The sequence below is a fragment of the Lygodium microphyllum genome, chromosome 24 (assembly GCF_053477565.2).
Source record: "Lygodium microphyllum isolate KBCC chromosome 24, Lygodium_microphyllum_v1.1.10, whole genome shotgun sequence".
NCBI lineage: Eukaryota > Viridiplantae > Streptophyta > Polypodiopsida > Schizaeales > Lygodiaceae > Lygodium > Lygodium microphyllum.
The window spans coordinates 47,251,051-47,261,309 of NC_141158.1; the positions used below are offsets into that span (position 1 = coordinate 47,251,051).

Here is a 10,259-nt window from a genome sequence, read left to right on the forward strand (position 1 = left end):
GGATCAACCCTCAAGTGTAACTTTAGAATCACCAACTTCTACAAGATTGTCACCAATAACAACCTCAGTTCACTATCTACCCCAGTACCAACAATGTCATCACTACCAACCACAGTAGAAAGAATATAATCTTCATCGTCAGCATTCATTTCTCCACCATCAGGACCACTACTCCTTCATCGATTGTTCCCAACATTTTTCATCCTTCGCTGCAAGCTAGAGCATGCTACCTATGATGTGAGTGCCATGGACTCGCACTTGTCTAGGGGGGAAATAATGTTAACAATATTTTGAGATGGCAACAAAAGCATAAGTGCAACGTGTCTACTTGTATCTTCAGGACACGTTGTCGTATTGCTGTGCATTCGAGGTGTGTAAACCACCCAAAAGTCGTGTGTGTGATTTGATACTTTGTACATATCTAGTTGTTATGTTTGCTCTTTTATTCTATGCTGAAGACAAAGAAGAACAAGGAGTTTTGGTAGACTGGTAACTCTAGATGTAATCTCATGGGCTACACTTATTTCAAGATATGTCGATTATAGGCTTCGTGAGGATGTTTCTAACATCTACAACTGGATGTTCTATGTGTGAAATGGCAGTAGTATGGGCACAAAAGATCTGGAAGGTGCATAAGCAGAAGCCTGTGTAACAGCTTTACTTTTTCTCTTGTATGTTGTGAAAGTTCAAAGCCTTTGGATGGAATCCAAACTTGCCGTTGCCTTGCCTGAGAGGAGTAGAAACAATGGCTGCCGCAGGCATCGGATCAATGCTGGAAGTCAATATGGATTGTCGTCTGCGACTCGCTAATGAACGATGGTCTCTGCATGAGAGCCTTGGTGCAGATGATGAGACTGTAGATAAGGAAATTCCAAGAAAAGGATTTGAAGTTTGACTTGATGAAGAAGGGTTTTTTAACTTGGATGAAGAGGGCCGTGCTGAGAGGCAGCTATGTGTTGTTGCTGCTTCGAATGTTCTCCGGAATTTTTCATTCATGCCTGAAAATGAGATTTTCATGGCTCAGCATCGCCATTGTTTAGAAACCTTAATCCAATGTATGGAAGATCACAATACAGAAGATGAAGAATTAGTCACCAATGCAGTTGAGACAATTGTCAACTTAGCACCATACCTCAATCTGCGGATGTTTTCTGAACGAGTTTCAGACCCACAAGGTACAACCATGGAGAAAAGAGCAGTTGAAGCAATGCTACAGATGCTGGAGTCCCCTATAAAAGCGTGGCATTGCTCTGCTGCAGAGTTACTGGGGAGACTTGTAGTCAACCCAGACAATGAACCTTCTCTTGTTTCATTTATACCGCAGATTTACAAACGATTGGTGGATTTGTTGAGCATGCCTGGGGAAGATGCACAAGCAACAACAGTTGCAGCTTTCTACAATTCTGCTGAAGTCGGTCAATTAGGAGAAGGCCGCTTTTTGATATGCAAAAGTTGCGTGGTATGCTATTAAAATGGGGAAAAAGCAAGTAGGCAGGGCCGTTCCGTTCAGAGATGAGGCGAATCCTGTTTTGGGGAAAAGAGGAAGCTATTGTGGAAGGGGGGGAAGCGATTGGAAAAGAAAGCAACTTGGGGGCTGCTTGATTAAGCGGAAGGCGAATTTAGGAGGCCACTGGTTTTCTGGGGGGGACTATGGGACAATGAAGATGGAAGGGAGAAGAGGAGGCTAATGTGACAAAGAAGATCAAGATGACGGACTGGGGGAAAACGCAGCAAAGGAGTCCGACTGCTAATGCAACAGAGATGAAAATGGGCACCAGAAGCGATGCAGAATCATGAATTATTCTGCGTTTGAGTGAGCATAATGAGAAGAAGGTGATGTATTCCGAGTAAGCACAAGGAGGAGAGGACGGTGAAAGATAACGGGGTCTTCAGCGAAGGACAATTCCATGATTTTTTATGACTGAGGCAGATAAAAAAGAGAGCCATTGCATCAGATGCCAAATGATGCAGTGGTAGCAGGTCAGATAAACGTTGTCAAAATCCTGCTCAACCATGAAGCCTCCTGGAAGCTACCCTATTTTCCATCCCCTTCCTTTCTGCAGACTTCTCGACAATGGGTATTGAGGACTCTGAATTGGGTCTCTGAATGGGTCAATGTGTATCACGGACTAAACTCTTTAGATTGCAAACTCGCCTAACATACGTAATCCAGAGAGAATTGGGGGTTCTTGCCTGTGTTGCTGCTAATGTCCCGATGTTGCTCTCACCGGCTTGGTCACGTGAGGACAAAGAATCTTGTCGCTCAATTCACAGATCTGCAGGCATGGCTAGCATGTGACGGAATTACCGCCTTGTAAGCTCTAGGGGTAAGATCTGCAGCTACCACAGAGCTTTGCCTGCAAAGGATCCCATGTTGCCAGCTAATAGCACGTTATGCTTCCAATTTCTGAGTTACTGACCGCTCCCCAGGCTTGGCCATACAACAGGATTCCTTCCCCGCTCCGTCCTCACTTCTCAGAAGTGATGAATTCCAAAGGCTTTTACTGGTCAGAAGTGATGAATTCCAAGGACTTTTACTACTCAGAAGTAATGAATGCAACGTTATAGTGTGGCATGATCAGCCACTTTGAATTAAAGACCCAGGACAGTCTACTTTTGCTAACCTGGACGGTATGCACAAGAACCTTAATATCATTCACAATGATACTCATGAAAAGCCGTACAATATATTGAATAGAAACCCGGGCTTTATCCACGAAAATGTGTATCCTGCTGAATTCGAAGTTTTGAATCGGATGTGCATTTGCTGATGATGACAAAGGATTGAACAGAGACCCTGGTGTACAGAATTCAGATGTGCAGAATTCAAAATATGAGCTTTCAAATGTTTATTAGACAGGGGAAAGATGAGCTTTTAGAAATCCATTGAGCTCTTCTTTGTAAACTTCACCATCGACTAAAGATCAATAACCCAATGTCTATCTGGATTGATGCTGAAATATGTACCATGAATCTTTTTGTAAAATTTTGCAGCTCATATAGAAAACTTGAAGACAGTTTGTTTACAGAATTGGAATGCTATCCTATTTGAATAAGATTGTTATTTCTCTCTAAAATATCAAGAGTCCAGTCTTCTGCATACAAATTATCTTGGTTGTTCTTATACAGTACCAACCAGCGAATTTCTTTTTGAAATAGCAAGAAGGGACGTAAAGAACTGCAGTTTTTGAATAACCAGTTGGTTATTAAATCAGAATTGATTCCTTTGTGAAACTAAAGCTGTTGATGTTGATTGATCTTCTATCCTGAAATTTAACAAGGACTTCTGAAGTTGCGACTTTGATTTCGAAACCCTTCGACATCTTTGGTGAACCCGACGTGAAAGCGTCGCAGAAAATTTCAGGATGGGAGATACTTCAGCCTCTATTTCAGCTTCTTCTACAATTCCAGCTGCCTCTACTTCAGTTCCATCAATGACTGCTGCGTTAAGTACTTCAACAGAGGATCTAAAGCAGATTTTGCAGAATATGTCCATGTATATACAGCTCCAAAATCAGCAAACACAATTGTATATGCAGCAGCAACAACAATTGCATCAACAACAGTTGTCTCAGCAAAGGCAACTCTATTCGGAGCAGGAGAATGCAAACAGCGCGACTAAGGCTATTGAAGCAGTTGAAAATGAGAAGAAGCTATTTGACGGGTGTAATGTTTCAGCATATTTGAAGACATATGAGATCAAGATGGGGTTTTTTGGAGTTCCAGCTGGACTTATGAGTAAGTACTTCCTTCGTCTTGTCACACCTGCTTTGAGGACAAAAGTGACTGATCTTTTTATTCAAAATACACATTGGCAAGATTTTAAGAAGGCCCTGAAAGAAGAATACTTCCTTGAGGACTTTGGTATGGCTACTCGGCGGTCATTCTGAGAGTGGGTCTACATGCCAAACAAAGGTCTAGCTGCTTCGGAGTTGATTCGAGAATTCGAAGAGAGGTATAGTCAGCTTGATGCCATTGAACAAAGAGCATTGGATGTTGAAAAAGTTGAGCTTTTCTTGCAAGCTGCAGATCCTACTCTTCAGGAAGAATTGGGTGAGCTTCTTGAAGATCGCATGAAGCCTATGGGTCTTAAAACGGATTGGCAGGATGCTCAGGATGCAGTCTCGACTTTGACCAAGAGGAGGATATGGAAGACTCGCCTACACAATGGTTCCATGACACCTACACCATCATCAGCTCCTATACCTGCTTCTATCCCTATTATTTCTTCTCCTCCTCAGCCAGTTTCTTGGCCTATGCAGTGCCTACTGTTTCCACTCCATCTATTCCTCCTGTTCCACGACCGATGCCTACACCTTCTGCTCCATCGGTGCCTACCTCTCTTGATGACATAATCAAAGGCATAATAGATTTGACACTGGAGTCAGTCAAAGCGGAGTTGGTGGGAAAGTTGAAGGAGCAGTTTGCTTCGACTGCGCCTACTACTTCTTCTAGTGCTCTTAGTGCACCTAGGAGAGATCAGAGATGTATTTGGTGTGATAGTACGGACCATCAGCATTGTAGGGATTGTGAATCTTTTCAGGATGCAAGGAGGAAGAATTTGGTATATTGGGGGCAAGATGGTAAGATTTGGTTGACTGAGACAGGAGCTCCACTTGCTACCAACTTTGGTAAAGGTGGAATGAAGAAGTTAGTGGATGACATGGTTGCGCGTACTTCTTATGTGATAGCAAGAGGTGATGCTTCTGCATATGGAGTCCAGATTGAGAAGGGATCAGAGACTCAGTTAGCGCTATGGACTTATGCTATGGAGACTGCAAACAAGGGGAAAATTCAGCAAACTGTTTTGACTAGTGCAGGCTCTAGCATCAGATCAGAGACAGGTTGGGACTCGCCTATTGACAGGTACTCTATTTATGCTTATTTGGCTAAGTCTCATGGTGCTGATGTACTTGTTGAGGAGAAGCGTAAGAGGGATGAAGAAAATCCAAGTGCAGCTAAGAAGACTAGAGGGGGTGAGTTTGTTACTCCACCTATTGCAGGACCGTCTTCATGATCAGGGCCAGATCGACAGATGGAGGATGCTCAAAAGAGAGAAAAGAGGCAAGAGCCTAGAGAGAGAAAGCAGCCAGGATTCAGATTGATGTCCGATATTGAGTCATCTACAGACATGAAGAAAATCTTTAATGATAAGATACTTGGCAGTGAGGTGACTTTCACTATTTCTGAAATTTTGGGCATCTCGAAAAGAGAGTTTCAGGATCAGTTTCAGGAGGTCCTGAAGAGGAAAATGCATTCATTGTCTACCACTGATACACAGGGAGTTTTGATTGGGGAGTTGGATGAGGATGAGGATGAGGTTATGGTTGATAATGCTTCTGTTTTTCCGCAGGTAGAGAAGAGGGTTCAGCCTATGCATTATGCTGAAATTGATGAGCCTGTCATGATACCGCGTAGTCACTTTTTGTGGAGCCATTGGGCTAGGGCAACTACAGAGATGATGGTAAAGATTGGAGAGAAACAGGTGCCTTATATTGCATTGGTTGATCATGGTTCAGAGATTAATCTCATAGTTCGTGGAGTTTATGAGAGTAACAGATTGCCTATGGATGTAGAGCATGGGTGGCGTATGAGAGCCGCCAATAACACTGCAGGTGATTTGTATGCTGCCTGTCCTAGTGTCAAGGTTTCTATTGGTGATGTAGAGGAGGATTTTTATTTCTTTGTGTAGGATTCATGCTCTTATCCCATAATTCTTGGTCATCCATTCATTACAGAGATGCGTATGGAAACAAAGGTCATGGATGATGGATCTGCTTATGCATGGATTCGCAGTAAAGATGGTATGAGAGCAGTTTAGTTTATGACTGTATGTGTGAACCATGTTAGAAACAGAGATACCCTCAGAGATGCACCTTTGCCCACTGTGAGGGATTCGGGTTTTCATTAGGTACCGCCGTTTCGCGAGACGACGGTGGTACAGAGGAGTGGAGATTGGAGTTCTCGCCTCCTGGCAACAGTGTTTTCTCCTCCGGTTTTGTTGGGATTTCAGCAAACAGTTCGATGAGTTATCAAAAGACTTCTAGGTTTCCTAGAGCTGCAAAGCAGTATATATGCAGGAAGGAGAAAAATTTGAAAAATGCAGGAATTTTGGAGGATGATGAGCACATAGATGGGATGTATGACAGTGTGATTTGTGTAGATACGATGACAGAGATGGGAGATATGCTGAAAACTGATATGCTGAATTGTCACGGTAATGTATTAGTGCAGTCCCTGGACATGTTTCACGAAATTGCAGATTTTATGTCATAGATTGAGTCAGAGGCTGAGGTAACTCAGCAAAGAGTGTTGAGTGCTGAAGAAATTCAGCAAACAGAGTTTCCAGCTGGTTATGATCAGCTTTCAGAGAGACAGAGGGCTGAAAATTTTCAGCCAACAGAGTTTACTGCTGAAATATTTCAGCATTCAGAGTTTGGGACTGTTTCTATGCAGCCCATAGAGCATAGGGCTGAGAATATTCAGCCATTGGAGTGCAGAATTGCTGATTTACAGCAAGGTTTATGTAATGCAGAAGAGCATAATGAAGCCAGGGTTAACACGAAATACAAAACTGTGGATAAGAAGGTGAAGCCGGTTGCTGTACCGCTTCCACCTGACAGTGATCAGCAAATAGAGAGGGCTGCTAAACAGCAAATTTTGAGGAATCCGGAGCATATTGGTCATAAATTTTCTGCAGAGACTCTTACTGAATTGAAAATTGGAAATGGTGATTTCTTGTTACCCATAGAGAAGCAATGCTTTCAGGAGATGCTTGAGCGTCATGGAAGGGGATTTACTTTTTTCCCACATGAGATTGGATGTGTGAATCTTGATATTGTTGCTCCTATGGTCATTTTTACTATTCCTCATATTCCATGGAATCTCCGACCTATTCCAGTGCCTAAAGCACACTTGCCAAAGCTGATTGATTTATTGAATGAGAAAATCAGGTTGGGAATCCTTGAGCCTTCATCTGCACCATACTCAAACAGGTGGTTTACAGTTCCAAAGAAGAATGGCACTCTTCGATTTATTCATGACATGCAGCCAGTGAACAGAGTTACTATCAGGAATGTTGGTATAGGTCACTCTATGTTGGAGATTGGTTGCAGATTGGCAGGTACCTTAGTACACTAAGCAAAAGAGATGAATGGACAGATGAAGAGTTCAAGAAGATCAGAAGGAAAGCCTATGGTTATTTTCTCAAGGACAGATTTCTTTGGAAGCATCCGAAGAAAAGAGGCCGATTACCTTTGCGGGTTGTCTGCGATAGAGAGACACAGTTATAGGTGATGAGGGAGTTTCATGAGAGTCCTTGGGCTGGTCATAGAGGAGTATGGGCTACTTATGAGAAAATCAAGGAGAAATATTGGTGGAAAGGCATGTATAGAGATGTTTCTCACTTTGTTGAGACTTGCAGAGACTGCCAGATGTATTCAGTACTGCGTCATCGAGATGAGCTTCATCCGACCTATCCGCTATGCATTCATTATAAGTGGGTAGTTGATTTGGTTACCATGCCTATGGGTCTATGGCAGATGAGGTACATTGTTTTGGCTAGAGAGGATCTTACCAATCATGTTGAGGGCAGATCTTTGAGAACGAAGACCACTAGTGCAGTGTGTAAGTTCTTATTGGAGGAAATTTTCTGCAGGTATGGTTGTGTGGGTAAGATCACTGCGGATCGTGGTGAATTGGATGCAGATGAAGCTAGGGAGTTTTTCTCTCAGCTAGGAATCAAGTTGGCTCTAACCATAGCATATAATCCAGAGGGAAATGGAAAGAGTGAAAGAGGGCATCCGCCGATAGTGAAAGCATTAGCCAAAGCATGTAGAGGACGAATTGGAGAATGGCCGAGACTTCTACCATTTGCTTTGTGGGCTGATCGTACAACTCATAGTGTTACCACAGGATATATGCCTGCAGAGTTGATGTATGGTCAGAAACCTATTATGCCGATTGAGACTTGTGCTTTGACTTGGTCAGTTTTACCTTGGCAGGAGAATTTGATGAGAGAGGAGCTCTTAGCTCTTCGGATTCGACAATTGGAGAGGAGACCTAAGGATATTCAGCTAGCTATTGACAGGTTGAAGGTTGCTAGACTAAGAAATAAGGACAGGTTTGACAGTAGGCATCGCTTGCATCCAAGAGCAATAGAAGATTGAGATTGGGTATTGGTCTTTGATAGCAGCCTTGAAAATCAGCATACTGCGCTTCGGAAGATGGTGAAAAGATGGTTTGGGCCATACATAGTCAGACATGTCTTTGATAATGCAACATATGAGCTGATAGAATTGGATGGGACAGTGCTTAGAGTGCCTATTGCTGGAAAAAGAATCAAGATTTTCAAGAAAAGAGATGATGAGGAATATGCATTGGAAAATTTTTCAAGAGAATAGCAACAAGAAGAAACTCCAATGGAAGAAACAGATGATATGACAGATAATCTTGTTGATCTACCGGAAATGCATAACGAAGAGATTGATCTGTTTGTGGATCTTGATGACAACGATCATGGGTAGTTGGCCCATCCGGAGGATGCGCAGGATTAGAGGGGGTGGATGTCATATTGCTGCGCATTCGAGGTGTGTAAACCACCCAAAAGTCATGTGTGTGATTTGATACTTTGTACATATCTAGTTGTTATGTTTGCTCTTTTATTCTATGCTGAAGACAAAGAAGAACAAGGAGTTTTGGTAGACTGGTAACTCTAGATGTAATCTCATGGGCTACACTTATTTCAAGATATGTCGATTATAGGCTTCGTGAGGATGTTTCTAACATCTACAACTGGATGTTCTATGTGTGAAATGGCAGTAGTATGGGCACAAAAGATCTGGAAGGTGCATAAGCAGAAGCCTGTGTAACAGCTTTACTTTTTCTCTTGTATGTTGTGAAAGTTCAAAGCCTTTGGATGGAATCCAAACTTGCCGTTGCCTTGCCTGAGAGGAGTAGAAACAATGGCTACCGCAGGCGTCGGATCAATGCTGGAAGTCAATATGGATTGTCGTCTGGGACTCGCTAATGAACGATGGTCTCTGCATGAGAGCCTTGGTGCAGATGATGAGACTGTAGATAAGGAAATTCCAAGAAAAGGATTTGAAGTTTGACTTGATGAAGAAGGGTCTTTTAACTTGGATGAAGAGGGTCGTGCTGAGAGGCAGCTATGTGCTGTTGCTGCTTCGAATGTTCTCCGGAATTTTTCATTCATGCCTGAAAATGAGATTTTCATGGCTCAGCATCGCCATTGTTTAGAAACCTTAATCCAATGTATGGAAGATCACCATACAGAAGATGAAGAATTAGTCACCAATGCAGTTGAGACAATTGTCAACTTAGCACCATACCTCAATCTGCGGATGTTTTCTGAACGAGTTTCAGACCCACAAGATAGAACCATGGAGAAAAGAGCAGTTGAAGCAATGCTACAGATGCTAGAGTCCCCTGTAAAAGCGTGGCATTGCTCTGCTGCAGAGTTACTGGGGAGACTTGTAGTCAACCCAGACAATGAACCTTCTCTTGTTTCATTTATACCGCAGATTTACAAACGATTGGTGGATTTGTTGAGCATGCCTAGGGAAGATGCACAAGCAGCACCAGTTGCAGCTTTCTACAATTCTGCTGAAGTCGGTCAATTAGGAGAAGGCCGCTTTTTGATATGCAAAAGTTGCGTGGTATGCTATTAAAATGGGGGAAAAGCAAGTAGGCAGGGCCGTTCCGTTCAGAGATGAGGCGAATCCTGTTTTGGGGAAAAGAGGAAGATATTGTGGAAGGGGGGGAAGCGATTGGAAAAGAAAGCAACTTGGGGGCTGCTTGATTAAGCGGAAGGCGAATTTAGGAGGCCACTGGTTTTCTGGGGGGGACTATGGGACAACGAAGATGGAAGGGAGAGGAGGAGGCTAATGTCACAGAGAAGATCAAGACGACGGACTGGGGGAAAACGCAGCAAAGGAGTCCGACTGCTAATGCAACAGAGATGAAAATGGGCACCAGAAGCGATGCAGAATCATGAATTATTCTGCGTTTGAGTGAGCATAATGAGAAGAAGGCGATGTATTCCGAGTAAGCACAAGGAGGAGAGGACGGTGAAAGATAACGGGGTCTTCAGCGAAGGACAATTCCATGATTTTTTATGACTGAGGCAGATAAAAAAGAGAGCCATTGCATCAGATGCCAAATGATGCAGTGGTAGCAGGTCAGATAAACGTTGTCAAAATCCTGCTCAACCATGAAGCCTCCTGGAAGCTACCCTATTT

At 43.0% G+C, this 10,259-nt stretch overlaps 1 protein-coding gene and 1 pseudogene across 1 annotated transcript; both read left to right on the forward strand.

Annotated features, from left to right (window-relative positions):
* The first annotated feature begins 745 nt into the window (after positions 1–745).
* Positions 746–9,113, forward strand: LOC148015046 (armadillo repeat-containing protein LFR pseudogene; annotated as a pseudogene).
* LOC148015047 (armadillo repeat-containing protein LFR-like) lies at positions 9,114–9,689 on the forward strand (the record flags this gene model as incomplete). Its single annotated transcript, XM_087665167.1, has 1 exon — positions 9,114–9,689. A coding segment is annotated over one exon (576 nt), but the record flags the coding sequence as incomplete, so codon positions are not given.
* Between the last annotated feature and the right edge of the window lie 570 nt (positions 9,690–10,259).